Source organism: Schistocerca piceifrons, chromosome 8, assembly GCF_021461385.2.
Source record: "Schistocerca piceifrons isolate TAMUIC-IGC-003096 chromosome 8, iqSchPice1.1, whole genome shotgun sequence".
NCBI classification, from domain to species: domain Eukaryota; kingdom Metazoa; phylum Arthropoda; class Insecta; order Orthoptera; family Acrididae; genus Schistocerca; species Schistocerca piceifrons.
The window spans coordinates 411,700,001-411,715,208 of NC_060145.1; the positions used below are offsets into that span (position 1 = coordinate 411,700,001).

Consider the following 15,208-nt stretch of genomic DNA (forward strand, 5'->3'; position numbering starts at 1 on the left):
ATGGTTTATAATAGATCAATGGTTTATACATTATGTAGTCAAACATTATGCTATTGTCATGTTAGTAAAACATCAATCCGCATGGTGTCTGTGATTATTCGAGACGCTTTTCCTCTGAGATTAGATTCAGCGATATGAATTAACAGTGGATTGACGCAGCTTATTAGCATTTATTATGCTTGATCATTCAAACACTGTTATCGCTTCAGCTAATTACTGAATGTGATTCTAACGTTTCTCTTTTTCCACTTCCTTGCACAGTCCCGTGACAAGGAATCGGCATTTGTAGCCTTGAGGGGCCATTCTCTACGTTAGTAAGCCTCATGTTCCGGAATATCTGGTGGATGCAGTTTTAGGTGGTGTGACTTCTTCGCTGCCAATATTTCACTGTCGCAGATCCCAGTTGATCTGAGAGTTGCTCTGAATACTTTGCCTGTACTTATTTTTCCTATCACACAAGAAGACAGTAAACATGCGCCACTTATTACTTTAAGTTATCGTGATTAACTTACGTAGGAAAATTACATTTTTGCTTTGCTGGCGCCAAATAATATTTTTTGAGGTTTATAAATTATAGAGTTCAGCAATCAGTCGTCCTTTTACAGAAAATGTAAAAAAGGACGACTGATTGCAGCACTCTATAATTTATAAGTGACATAACAGCCGCTGAGTGCAACCACTTCCCGAAAGGAAGGAAACCTAATTTTTTGAGGTCGTTGTTGAAGCGGAAGTATGGTTGTGTTCCAGTAGTACGAGGGCAGTTTTTGTAAAACGGCGAATCCGAGCTCGATAAAATAAAAAATACGTACTTTTCAGTGACGTTCTTGCGTGCAGATGCTAATTTAACTGGAAACCTAAGTTTTCAATAACTACAATTTCGTCATATTCGAAGCAATGCCGGCCGAAGTGGCCGTGCGGTTAAAGGTGCTGCAGTCTGGAACCGCAAGACCGCTACGGTCGCAGGTTCGAACCCTGCCTCGGGCATGGATGTTTGTGATGTCCTTAGGTTAGTTAGGTTTAACTAGTTCTAAGTTCTAGGGGACTAATGACCTCAGCAGTTGAGTCCCATAGTGCTCAGAGCCATTTGAAACATTTGAAGCAATAACCAATCTCGAAAGTTGCTGTGGTCTGCTTTTACAGCCTGTACTTGACGGGTGGATGGCCGAATAACGTTTTAGTGACAATTTTAAACAGTTACAGACTGATTACTGATCATAAAATCAGACCACCGTAGTCGTCACATCAGTCAACTGATTCTGAAGATAGTGATAATGAAGGTTATCGAAATGTTGCTTATCTGCACAGTTTGTAGTGACAAGAATATCCAGAACATTATATTCGTTGCTATTGACGATTTGTAGTATCTTCTGTAGTTGCTGCACTCCTTTGTTCGTATAGGGCTATAGATTTCAGCATAACCACTTTATATTACTTTCTTCGTTTGCTGTAAAAATTGGTGGCGACAGATCCTTCTACGGACAAAAAATACTCTGCTGGCCGATTAGAAACTCCAGATTGGCACTGAGCCACCTGAGTTCAATTTCGTTGGTAACAAACATCATATTCAAAATCTGTAGTAGCTTAACTAACCACAAGTACCACAAACTTCAAAGTTATAATGTGATGCATAGATTTTATCTCCTTCCACTTGAGATTATTGTTACAAAATAAAATTAAGAGACTACAAACTGAATTTTTTAGGCGACAGTATACAACACTTGATTGAGGACATATGTCTGATGCAAAAATACTGTAACCGTCAAATTAGCGAGAAGTATGAAATGCGCCAATGTGAAATTTTACTTGATGTTCCATAAATATTAGCTTAATTCGTAAAAGAATTATATGGTTTTCGAATCAATTTTTTTATAGACTCTCTCAGAAGACCATAACAGAAGTCCTTTCAGATTCCTGTGTAATATATATACATACATATATATATATATATATATATATATATATATATATATATATATATATATATATATACATGTATGTATATGTTTGTGTGACGTTTTTCGTTTCGCCACAGCTGATGCTTCGACATGTAGAAATAAGGAGCCACGTCATACACGTATCTGTTGTAATCCATAATTATTTTTTTCGTCATTTCTCCAAACGATTTTGTGAAAACGCCACATTCAGAGCTTTCAGTGTGTCTCTAAAGAACTTAATCCTTGATCCTTAATGTGCATGATCCTTAATGTGCTTTATGTAAAAATAATGCTGCCATTAGTCTCACATTATTTGGAGGAATTATTAAAACTTGATTCTTGAGAGTCGGAAGTAGATTTAAAAACCTGTTACTCCCGAAATCGAATTCAACAGTTCAGCCTCTGCATCATGGCGATTACTATTTGCTGTTAACTTTTTGTCCAGTGGTAGAGTGTGAAATGTTGTATCTATTGAAAACAGCTGTTTATCTACGCACTAACAGCATTTAATAGGCGGAGATATTTTCACTTGTTCTTTTCAGAAATGTTAATTATTTCATGGCGAAATGCACTTCTCAGATTGCTGTTCATTGATAGTGCACAGGGCACCGTAATTATACAAGGATTCGTAACCCATCTTGTGACGATATCAGTACACAGATGCACTCACAAACATTTTCGGAACTTCTGTATACTGATTCTGTTGAACACTGTTCTCACATATTTTTCTTTCTAGATTAACTGTAATCTCTAGTTATTGTCCCAAAATGATATACGTGCACTGTAGTCGAATATGTAATTTACCTGTTGATAGATACATGAAACACTTCTACAACGACAGATTTAGCGGTACTCAGGGATATTAACAATTCACTCATTGTTACAGGTATCCTTTGGCTCGTCATTGGAGGTGGACTTAGCCTGCTGTTTGGCTGTCTAAGCCTTATATGGACGCCGTTCGACATTATGATGAACGAGGTAAGAAGATGATTTAAAGTTAATTGCGGCATTTGTGGACGGGATACACACGTCCATACCACCACATACTGCTTAACTTTTGCCATAAAAATTCATCACATCACATCATAGGAACAACTTTTCTGAAGACAAAATGTATTCACCCTCCCCCCCCACAACCTCCCCCACCACGCTTTTAAGCAACCCCTTATGGACGATACCATATGGTAACATGTACGTTCAATTGGGCCACTCTAACGTGAACGTGAAGTCGAGGTTTTGTAGGTAGCAGTGACAAAATTTTTGGGAAAATTTTTAAAGGTACTGTGGAAGGTAAAGTGAGGCAGCTGGTACCCCACCTATTAGTCAGTCTTTTAGACAGAAATATATTCGCCGCTGGTATTGGTTTGTGTTAGAGTTCTGAGGGTATTTTCCTTGAAGATTTCGTTTGAGACGACAGTATTCTTTTGTCTTTCTTAGTTGAGGTCAAAAATTCACTTCCATTTGTTACAACAGGGACAGCTATTACTTTGTAAAATTTTAACTTCTAAGTTCTTCCTGTCCTTGCCATCGAGCGTTCTGTTTATTGTTCCATATAACATTTGAAACATTTTTAATTAATTGGTGACAGTATTTTCGTATTCATCTAGTATTATTTTAGAGAGAGCTGAAAATGTCTGTTTTTCAGTTTTTGTTACTGAAATTTTTAGATGGTAGTTCTTACAAATTTGTTTTAAACGATGTGTTGTGAACTAGAGGCCATTGTCTATCTTCTGAATAATTATTTGTTAATCGGCAAAGAGCAGAGTACTTACTTCTGGTGTGATGGTACTAACATGACACCTTGCTTCGTTTCCAGTTTCCACTGTCTAACAACGTCGGCTGAGAACGTAACGAATATAACACGTATTTACTGTAATTCCTGTGCGCTGGTACAAAGTCTTTATTACTGGCATTGAGCGTCACGGATAATGTCGAGCTCTATGTCAAAAGCTTATTTCGGTTTAGCCTTTTGAGAGCATTTTCATAATCTATGAATGTGATGTGAGTCTCTAGGTTGTACTCGCATCTTTCATGATAACTGACCTGCAATACTAACATCGTTACTACGAGATCGTCTATTTCCAGTGCCGTTTTGTTCTTCCGTTAGGATGGCGTCAGATATCTTCCTCATTCTATCGCATAGAGTTTAGCAGAAGCATTTAGTAGGCTCACTCCTCTAGAGTTTTCACAGACGTTTCTTCTTCCCGTTTCGTAGAGCGATATTACCTCTGCTGTCTTCAACTACTCAGACACCACCTTCATCATTCAGCAGTCATCTAAGAGCTCTACGACCCACATTTGTAGCTTCAATCCACTGCATTTCAGTTCTACGTTTACTCCATCAGTCTCTGCCGCTTTCAGGCCGTCCCGTGTCTTATCCAGTGTGTCATGACATCTCTCTGACACACAAGTTGGTCCCCTTCATCCTCTGGAGTCTTTATTTCTTTCTCTCTGTCATCTTCTTCAATCCACAGTTTTGGATAGCTTTTTCGACAAGTATCTTTGTATGTGTCATTTATTCTGGCTGCATATTTTTGTTGCTTGTTGAGCTTGTGTTTATAGGTCATCTCTTATGTACCATGCACGTCATTTTCTATAGCTGATATAAATCTGTACAACGTTCCTTGATGGGCTTACCTTACTAAACTTTTGGCCATGTTGCGCTTTTTTATATACGAGTATATTTTTTCGAATCTCCTCTGCATTATCACGTAGATTTATGACCTAATTCTCTGTTTTATCAATCCGTATTCTGAAACCATTCTTCTAACAAATTTTTTTTTATTACCTACAGCTTACAGTGCTTGGCTTGATGTTTTCCTATTCTGTGTTTGTATTGTTCTGTATGATTTCATTGTGCAGATACTGTGTGAGTAGTGTTGGTACAGGTGTTTTATACTGTCTTACTGTAATGTCAGGGACGTTCAAATGTAAAGCGACACCCACCACAATGGGATCATGAAACGCCTTCATCCATTATTAAATTACCACACGCGTTAAGACATTGATTCCATTGGGAGACGAGACGATCAATTCATGCTTTGCCTCGTAGAACGGGGTCGGCCGTAGCGGATGCACATCCACACCCACTCTTGCACTTCCTCGACCTCCAAGTATGCCTTTCTTCAGGTCGCCAGAGAAGTAAAAATCGCCTGGTGAAATATCCCGGCTGTACGGAGGATGTTGCAATGTTTCCCAACCAAATCGCTGAAGCTTAGCCTTCGTGCGGCTGGCAATGTGGGGGCGGGCGTTATCGTGCAACGGGATGTTTCAGATCGACAGCATTCCTGGGCGTTTTTACCTTATGGCGCGTCGCAGTTTCTCCAAAATGTCTTTACAGCGCTGCACATTGATTGTAGCTCCAAGACTGAGGAAATCGATGAGCAGAGGGTCGCTGCAGTCGAAGAAGGTCATCATGACCTTAGCTAGAACTTGTGTGAACAAAAACATTGGCTCTGAGCACTATTCAGGCTGTTTTAGTTTTGTCTCTGTTAGTCTCATAGTATGAAAAGGCTGTTATTCAGTAACTTGCGGAAAATATCAAAAATGGTTCAAATGGCTCTGAGCACTATGGGACTTTACTGCTGAGGTCATCAGTCCCCTAGAACTTAGAACTACTTAAACCTAACTAACCTAAGGACATCACACACATCCATGCCCGAGGCAGGATTCGAACCTTCGACCGCAGCGGTCTCATTGTTCCAGACTGAATCGCCTAGAACCGCTCGGCCACCCCGGTCGGCTTGTGTGAACAGCTTTAGGTTTCTTTGACAGGGTTGATGTGGAATGTTTCGACTTTTGGCATTACCGTTTGACCTCGGACTCGAAATGATGACACTAACGGCGCCCAGTTTTTGGGTTATGTAAGTGGTTTCTAACAATGGCTGAGAGGAACCATGGGTAATGCCGAATTTCATAGCCTGGGAAGGCTATCAATCCGCCCCACCACATCAGGTGACAATCATAAGCGAGCGTAGATTACGACAGTTTTCCTAGTAGCTTTATTCAGTTAAGGTCGTACCCACGTTTCTTTTACTCGAGGGATGTTGCATCACTGTCGGGAGTTACCCCAGTAAGGTAGCTTTCTTTCATTGTGTTACTAGATACCCCTAAAAACTGGAAGCGGTGAACCGTTTAGAAACTGAGTCAAGATATACACTGTGCGATCAAAAGTATCCGTACACCTAGCTGAAGATGACTTACAAGTTCGTGGCTTATCGGTAGTGCTGGAATTCAGTATGGTGTTGGCCCACAGCCTTGATGACAGCTTCCTCTCTAGCAGGCATGCGTTCAGTCAGGTGCTGGAAGGTTGCTTGGGGAATGGCAGCCCATTTTCACGGAGTGGTGCACTGAGGAGAGGTATCGATGCCGGTAGGTGAGGCTTGACACGAAATCGGCGTTCCAAAACATCTCAAAGGTGTTCTATAGGATTCAGGTCAGGATTCTGTGCAGGCCAGTCCATTGTCGTGTAACCACTACGCTACAGACCATGCGTTATCAACAGGTGCTCGATCGTGCTCAAAGATGCAATCGCCATCCCGGAATTGATCTTCAACAGTGGGAAACAAGAAGGTGCTTAAAACATCAATGTAGGCCTGTGCTGTGATAGTTCCATGCAAAACAACAAGGGCTGCAAGCCGCCGCCATGAAAACCACGACCACACCATAACACCACCGCCTCCGAATTTTACTGTTGGCACTACACACTCTGACAGATGACGTTCAGCGGGCATTCGCCACACCCACACCCTGCCATCGGATGGCCACGTTGTTACCGTGATTCGTCACTCCACACAACGTTTTGAACAAATCGTCTTCTTACACCAACAGAGGCGTCGTTTGCCATTTACTGGCTTTATGTGTGGCTTATGAGCAGCCGCTTGACGATTGGTTATTCTGCTGCCTAGGTAACAAAATTCTTTAACTTCATCACCTATCTTGATGTTAAGTTTCTCGCTGCTTTTATTTCTACTACTTCACGTTACTTTCGCCTTTCTTCGACTTCCAATCCATATTACGTACTCATTAGACTGTTCATTCCGTTCAGCAGACACTATAATGCTTCCTCATTTCCGCAGAGGGTAGCAATGTCTTAAGCGAATCTTATAATTGATATCCTTTCACAGTGAATTTTACTTCCAGTCTTGAAACTTCCTTTTATTTCCGTCATTACTTCTTCGCTGTATAGATTGACTAATAGGTGCGAAAAGTTATATCTCTGTCTTACATCCTATTTAATCCGAGCACTTCATTTTTCAATTCTTATTGTTCCTCTTGGTTCTTGTACATATCATATGTTACCCGTCTTTCCCCATAGGCTACCCCTATCTTTCTCGTAATTTCGAACATCTTGCACACTGTCGAACGCTCTTTCCAGGTCGACAAATTCTAAGAAAGTGTCTTGACATTTCTTTTCTTCAGTCCTGCTGCCATTATCAATGTTAGAATTGCCTCTCTGATGCCCTAACGTCCACTAAAGCCAGACATCGTCATCCGACAGATCGTCAATTTTCTTCTCCATTCTTCTATAGACATTGGATGCATGAGCTGTTAAGATGATTGTGTGATAATTCTCACATCTGTCGGCTCTTGCACTCTGTGGAATTGTGTGGATGATTTTTTTTCCCAAAAGTCAGATGTTATATCGCCAGACTCCTGCACTCTACACACCAACGTGAATAGGTGTTTTGTTGCCACTTCTCCCAACGATTTTAAAAATTCTGCTGGGACATTATCTATCACTTCTTCCTTATTCGGTCGTAAGTCTGCCAAAAATCTTTTTAATTCTGATCCTAATACTATGCTATGACAGCTATAACCAAATATTTTTGCTTTTAATTCTGTGTTCGGCTGTTCTTCGCTTTGTCCTAACTCTTGTACATTCAGTATTAATAAAAACAATTTTTCTGAAACTGCTTGTGCTTGTAATGCCTGGATCATGTCCTCTGAGATCCACCCTTCTTATTGCTGTGCAGACTTTGGATTGTATTTCCATTTACTCTGTAGGGGGTTACAACCTCTAGCTACAGCAGACTTTCTGTCATGGTTCTTTCCCACAGCCAGGAGGCCCCAGTTTCAAGGTGCATCTCATCCCACTGACTACATTTGATAGAAGTGCTTGTCCAATGACCACATGGGTTTCATCTTCTTGAACATGGGAGTTTGGTTTGGTGGTAAAGCTGCTGAGAAGTCTCAGAGGCATTTCTCGAGGTTTCAGCAATATGACCCCTCCGTCTCTTGGAACTTAAACAGGCTCTGGCTACTAGGAAAAATTGGTCGAGACAATATTCATCTGCTGCTGTCCTACCTCCTACCAAGGCCAGACTTGAAGTGCTTCTTTCTCAATTATCTAATGATGAAGAAAAAAGCTGTGATATAAGTATAATTGTCAACCACTGAATTTAATGTAATACCACGACAAAAGAGAAAAACCGCCGATGACGATTAGGCTGATTCCAGAGGAAATAATAATTACTGATTCTATCTGGTAATTACGCATTATCGAAATACATCAGGCCACTGTCCATTATACATGAGACTAGTGAAGCGATTTCCGACGTCATTGTTCGAAGGTAAGTGACCCATCAGACTAACATAAAATCTTACGTAAGAATGTACGCAAAGAACTGAAAGAAATGATTGGGAAATCGATTTCAGACATGTCCTACTTAGCAAAATGAATAACAAAGGGACGCATAATGTGTTCGGTCATTATATCCTCGAACAATTCGCCACCAGCATTTTTCTTACGGCCTCTGAAAAAATCAAAAGTTCTTACAAAATTGTTGTTTTTAACATGGTACTCTGTCAGATGTAATATTACCCCTAAAAATATTCCACATACATAAGTACAATAACACTCTCTAAGTCAGAATTACGGTACACATAAACATGTATCCTTATGGTACAACAGCAAGACGATCAAAGTCACAGAGTTCCTTTCTGTCTGCCCTCTTTAGAAAAAGTAGTCTGGCCAAATATCATTACGTTGATTTCAGTAACGTGTAGCAATTCACAAAGAAAAACAAAACATAAGTTTAAATAGTATTACTGTAGTAATATGTTTTCATTGGTGTTTCTTCTGCTTGATACGTTTACGTAGCTTCATGAGGCTACATAATTGTGACTCGTGGCTAACATGCACGAGGAGCGTTCAGTAAGTAATGTAACACTCTATTTTCTGAAAGCAGGTTAGTTTTATTCAGGATGTAGTTTTATTCAGGATTCCAATACACGATATTACTCCCCACTCTTTGGGCTACAAAACCCTATTTTTGAGTACACTCCCTGCCCAATGCAACAGCCTCACGCCACCTTACTGGGAGAGCCTGTATGCCCGCGTGGTACCACTCTACTGGTCGATGTCGAAGCCAACGTCTTGCTGCGTCAGTAACGTCCCCATTATCCATGTACTTCTTCCCACGGAGTGCGTCCTTCATTGGGCCAAATAGGAGGAAGTCGGAAGGTCGAGGTCCAGGGCTGCACAGTGAATGAGGAAGAACAGTCCAATGAAGTTTTGTGAGCTCTTCTTGGGTGCGCCGACTTGTGCGAGGTCTTGCGTTATCATGGAAAGAAGAAGTCCGTTTGCATTTTCGTCGTGACGAACACTGTTGGAGTCTGAGATGTATGCGGGTACCCGGCGCACGGAATATCGGTCAAGTCTGCGTGGCATTGTGGCGATTATGACACACGCTTCGCACAAAGACTCACCGATCTTTCGTTCACTAATAGCTCTCCGTAGACACTGTGCAAGTGCTTATGAATATGCGAAGTTCCGGTTTCCCGCTAAAGGAACTCCATTATAGTTCTCTGCTTAGAACACACCTTCATTACTGATGCACTTTTGTAGTCTGGGTATAGTGGCGCAATCTATCGGCACTTCATGAAACTCTAGGGGTTTAACCTAATTCCGGATCTTTTTCAATCGAAATTGGCCGACAAAAAGTGTGTTGCATTACTTATAGAAGGCTCCTCGTAAGACACTATAGACTCCAGTCAGTACATGTAATTTCGTTTATATGTGTTCGCCGTGCCAGCCTTGTTTTCTGTTCCTCAAATAGTGAACGAAGAAAACACAATAATCACTCCAGTCAAAATCCCTAGACCCAAGATATCTGCCTACCCGGACTGTCGTAAGTATACTAGTAAGTCTCGTAGAGACATTTCTTCATAGCTCATGTTCCTGTGTTGTCCTGTCACTGTTTGTTTGATTTATCTGCACAGTGTAGGCTTGATGAATGTGATTTAGTGGAGATCAAACGCTCCCCAATTGCTGACAGGAGTGTAGAAACAGTATCACCTCAACTAAACAACATAGAAGCTGTTATATACACAGACAGTTGTTTCCGTCTGTAAAGGGTAGTTACTTCGATGAACGAACAGATACATTTAACCAGAAGCCCAGAAACAAAATTGTTGAGTATTTTAATCTACACTGATTTGACAATAGTCATGGGACACCTCCTAATATCGTGTTGGACCTCCTTTTGCAGGCGCAATAGAGCAATTCGACGGGGCATGAACAAGTTGTTGGAAGTCCCCTGCATAAACAATGAGTCTTGCTGCTTCTCTAGGTGTTGCCTGTGCAGAATACCATGCACAAACTGACCTCTCGATTACGTTCAGTAAATGTTCGATGGAATTCAAGTCGGGCAAACAAGGTGACCATATCAATTGCTCGAATTTTCCAGAAAGTTCTTCAAACCAATCGTGAACAATTGTGGCCTGATGACTTGACATCACTGTGCGGGAACATAATGGTCATGGATGGCTGCAAATGGATACAAGTAGCAGAACATTACCATGTCCAGTCAATTTTCGTTTCAGTTGGACCAGGTGGCCCAACTGATATGGTCACGAGTCCAGGAGAGGCGCTGCAGGAGAACGGGTACTGTCAGCAAAGGCAATCACATCGATCGTCTGCAGCCATGGCCCATGAACACCAAATTTCGCCGCACTGTCCTAACGGATACGTTCGTCGTACGTTTCACAATGATTATTTCACGCTTGTGTTGCTTTACTGACATTAGAAATAACATCACATGTGTTCCAAGTTCATAAAGTTCATTCCATTTCCTCCTCCCATTCAGGCTGCTTCACATTTTTGCTTAGGTTAATAAATTTCAGGTTTATATAACAGAATTCCGCTTCAGCTGCCAGTAATTTGTTATGTATTGCATGACTAGTTTCGACTCGTAAGGCTTCATCTTTAGCTGTACTGATTTTCATGTCGTGCTGTCCAGGGGGGGAGAGGGGAGTGGGAGCAGTGGTTGTTGCTCTTCCTACGCTCCGATGCGTTGTTTTAATGTGGATGTGTCCCCCACCCCACGTTTACAGGTATGTTACCATAATTATTTGATGACAACTGAGGATGAAGCTTTCGGCCTCAAAACCGTTCGTGCAATAAATTAGAAATTACCGGCAGCTTTAGGGGAATTTTATTACATAACTATGTTCCTCAGATTTGGATCGTCGTGTGATCAAATATCTTGTAAATTACAGACAGTAGAAATTTTCTTAAAAACATGAAAATAAAACAGATTTTATTTCTTATTGTTACGGCAGCTACTGTACAGTTCATTGATTTAGTACAATGTGTAATAAGTACAATGTATAATAAGTACAATTTATAAATACAATGTATAATAATGTAGCCCTCATAAATTATTACTTTATTTATTACTTACTATAATCGACAGTTAACAGATTATCTCATTCTGGGAATTATATTTTTATTATAATTTTGCATTGTATTTATTTGCTTGGAGCTAAGAAAGCTTAGCAATTACGTTACTGATGTAAAATGTAGTAGCTGTGTCGTATGTGTCCTCGGCGTCTTTCGCGGCTGCATGACTGGATAAAATTTTCTCGGTATTCAAGCCGCGTCAATTGCAATAAAAGTGGAATTGACGTGGCTTGAAAACCGAGAAGATTTTATCCAGCTGTGTCGTATTTTGTCGACAAGGTTCTTGACCTTAAGTAGTTGTTTACATCATTTAATTTGCATAAACTAAATACAGAAGAAGCAGCAGTAGCTGGCGTTGTCATAAATATCCTCAACGCTATTTTTAAGTTTGGATAAGCATCTTCTAAGTACTACTTAATTTTCAAACCGTTCCCTATGTTTGTTTTCCTTTCTGCTTGTTTTTTACTCTTATTTGAGGCTTTGGCGCTGGCCTACTTCGCTACTCTCTCGGTACCACACTGCTTAGAGGCCAGCTTATCACTGCAACATTCCTGCGGAATTCTAAATGAGACGTTCTATTTGATTGTGGAAAAAGATCATGTGTGTAAATTCTTCTTAGATTTGCTGAACATAAATTTCGTGTTAACGCTGCCAAACAAATGTGTGTAGCATCGGTGAACCCACACTTGGTTCGTAAATGGCACACCCAACTCACTCTAGCGGCAGAAATCGGTACTATGACCACAGCTTAAGAATATTGCCGCAAGGCGTCAGCTATGAAGTGCGCCAGCTTAGAAGTCCTCGGATACATCATCTCATTCTCACCTTGGGATTTGTGGGTCCACGATGATGTACTCGTAAACACTTTATTTGCTGTATCACAGAAATTTTGACGTCTTCAGTTGAATTTTATGATTTTTCGCTTTCTTTCTCTGACATATAACAAGTTTATTAAATATTGTGGTTCCTCATAAAGTATGTCGTCCATTGGTTTCGTTTCTCTTGATGACGTCTACAAAAACCCCTTGTACGCATGTTTCACCAGCAGTAAGATCCAGTTATGTATAGTCCGACTGAAATTAGTTTGCATTTGGCAGGTAACGGATTGGAGTGCTACCGTTACAATAAAATGGAAGCTGTGCTGTCGTTGTCAGCTCTCTGCGTTGCCACTTCCGTTGCGCCAAGTATTTGTCATGCAACTTCAAGAGTACAAAACTTCTAGGCGCCAATGATTCACCTGATCAAGACTAAACGTAATTCTGGCCCCAAATTAAAACTAGAAACGGATGTTTTGATATGCTCAGAGAAAGTATGGAGACCTATACCACATGTGAATTTTAGAATTTTTACACGAATTTTTGTAAGAAATATTGAACTTCATACTTATTTCGACTGAAATATTCACAAAATTTGAAAACGACGCCATTTATGGACGCTTATACGTAAGAAATGCAATTGGTCGAAGCAGCTTCGGAAAGGATTGTAGGCTACCGAGGTAATTATTTGATAATTAATAAAAAAAAGATACCAGTGGATTCATAAGTTTTCGAGATATGTCGTGTTTCCTCGACGGCATAATTTCGCTACCTTTAAATAATAACAATAGAAACACTTAGATGTGACACTCATTGGAAAAGAAGGATTTCATTTCATAGCCACGAGGTACGTGTGGTACCAGGGGCGATACCTTAAAGGATTTTAACCTATTTTTATGATAAGAAAACCAAAGGGACACGTCCGAAAGGTAGTTTCGAGTACGCCGCAGACGTTTCGCTTTTCCTCCATATAGTCCCGACCTCTCCCCATGTGACTTCGGTATTTCTAGAGCCATGAAGAAAGACAGAGGCCGCCGATTGGCTTCGAACAAAGAGGTGCATGCCGCGGTACGGTCATGGTTCCGCAGGCAATCACATTCGTTCTTCCATGAAAGCAACGACCATCTTGCCTCATGGTGGGATAAACATATTAACAATTATGGCGGCTACTGTTGAAATAATAAACAGTTTTTCTTTCATTTTTCTTGTTTCCTTTGACTGCCATTTGCATTGTTATGAACGTCATGTGATCTTTTATATTCCTAAGCCCACGTAGAATAGAGATGTTTGCCGGGATATCAGTTCACACGGCACGCTTAGAAGGAGTGCAGGATGCCTAACACCAAGGCGATGTCCTGTTCACTTACCGCTTAACGCGGTGATTCCTGCATTTACGGTGAAGATTAATCTTCGATATAAGGAAGAATAACATCGAGGCGTTGAGTTGCGGTATTACAGAAGGATTCTGAAAAATTAACGAGTTCATAATACGATAAACTTCTTAATAGAATAGGCTAGGAAGGGAACATGTTATGATAACCACTGATTAGAAGAAAGGAACGGATGAAAACTTTCGAGGTATAAGGAGATTACTTCCGTGTTACGAGAGGGAGCCGTAGAGGACTAAAGCTTTACGGGGACACAAAAATTAGAATATATCCTACAAATAATAAAGAGCGCTGGATGTATGCGCTACTCTTATTCTAGGACTTTGGCACAGGCACAGACCAATGAGAAGACAACGTATGGCACATTGGTTAGGTGGGCAGACGCTTCGAGTGAGCCGAAAAAAGTCTGAGCGATGAATAATGAAGATGAACACCATCTCAGACCCAGGAAACGCAAGAGAATCCCCTGGAGCTTGAAGACTGGCGCATCACTATGAGGAATGTAAAAACTGAAAATCACTCACAGATCAGTTTTCAAAATCTTCGTGCCGTATTCAGCACGACAAAGTCTTCGACCGTTGGATTTAGATACTGCTCAAACCTGTTCAAAAAGCAGCCGAACAGCGCTATCAAGAGAAATGTTGCTGCTCTGTCAAGTCGTTTCAGAAGACTTGTTTAGAAGCCTGGTCAAGGTGGACGAGTATTGAGTGTATCGCTAAGACATCGAGACGAAGGAGCAAAGCAGTCTGTGGAAGCATGTGGATTCACTGCGGACAAAAAGAGGCGAAGACACCACCATCGTCGGATAAGTTAATGCTGTTTGTTGGGACTGTCATAGTGCTGTGCTAACAGATTATGCTTGCACAAAGCAGACCATCACAGGATCGTTTATAGAAACCTCTTGAGCTTATGGGACGTATCCAAGCGGAAAGGATAGTGTATCAGCCCCTTTCGAATAATATTTCTCCGGAAAATTTAAATTAAGTTTAGTTAATCTAGCAGACTAATCCGCTGGTGCTACTTTATGTTAAATGAGAGCTGGGAGACAGATTGACCAGGGAACCGTTGTACAGCATTTCATTACTTTTCGTATCAGTACCCTGCGCCATTCTTTTACCATATTCCTCTTCGATAATAAGCTCATAACATGTGGAGTAAGTGTGCATTTATTTGTAGGTAGACAGACAGGGTATCTTACCTTTGGTTCTTCTTTGTGGAGCCTCCGTTATTTTCAGTTGAATCTTATTTTTCAGATCTGGTTTGTGGCCTGGAATGGTCTTAGGGAATGACCTTCCGGCTCTTTTTAAAAAGATGCCAGTTAAAGCATACGCTGAAAGCTCTGGAAAGTTTCACTGAGCTTCCTCTTCGAATTTTCTCGGTAAATTT

General features: G+C 40.7%; 1 protein-coding gene across 2 annotated transcripts in view; it reads left to right on the plus strand.

The window, feature by feature from the left end:
• Nucleotides 1-15,208, plus strand: part of LOC124711281 (scavenger receptor class B member 1-like) — a 336,229-nt gene that overhangs the window by 256,001 nt on the left and 65,020 nt on the right. For both annotated transcript variants that reach the window (XM_047241278.1, XM_047241279.1), the window contains exon 2: nt 2,821-2,912. In XM_047241278.1, coding sequence (XP_047097234.1) covers nt 2,821-2,912 — 92 coding nt within the window. The remainder of the gene's footprint in view (nt 1-2,820; nt 2,913-15,208) is intronic.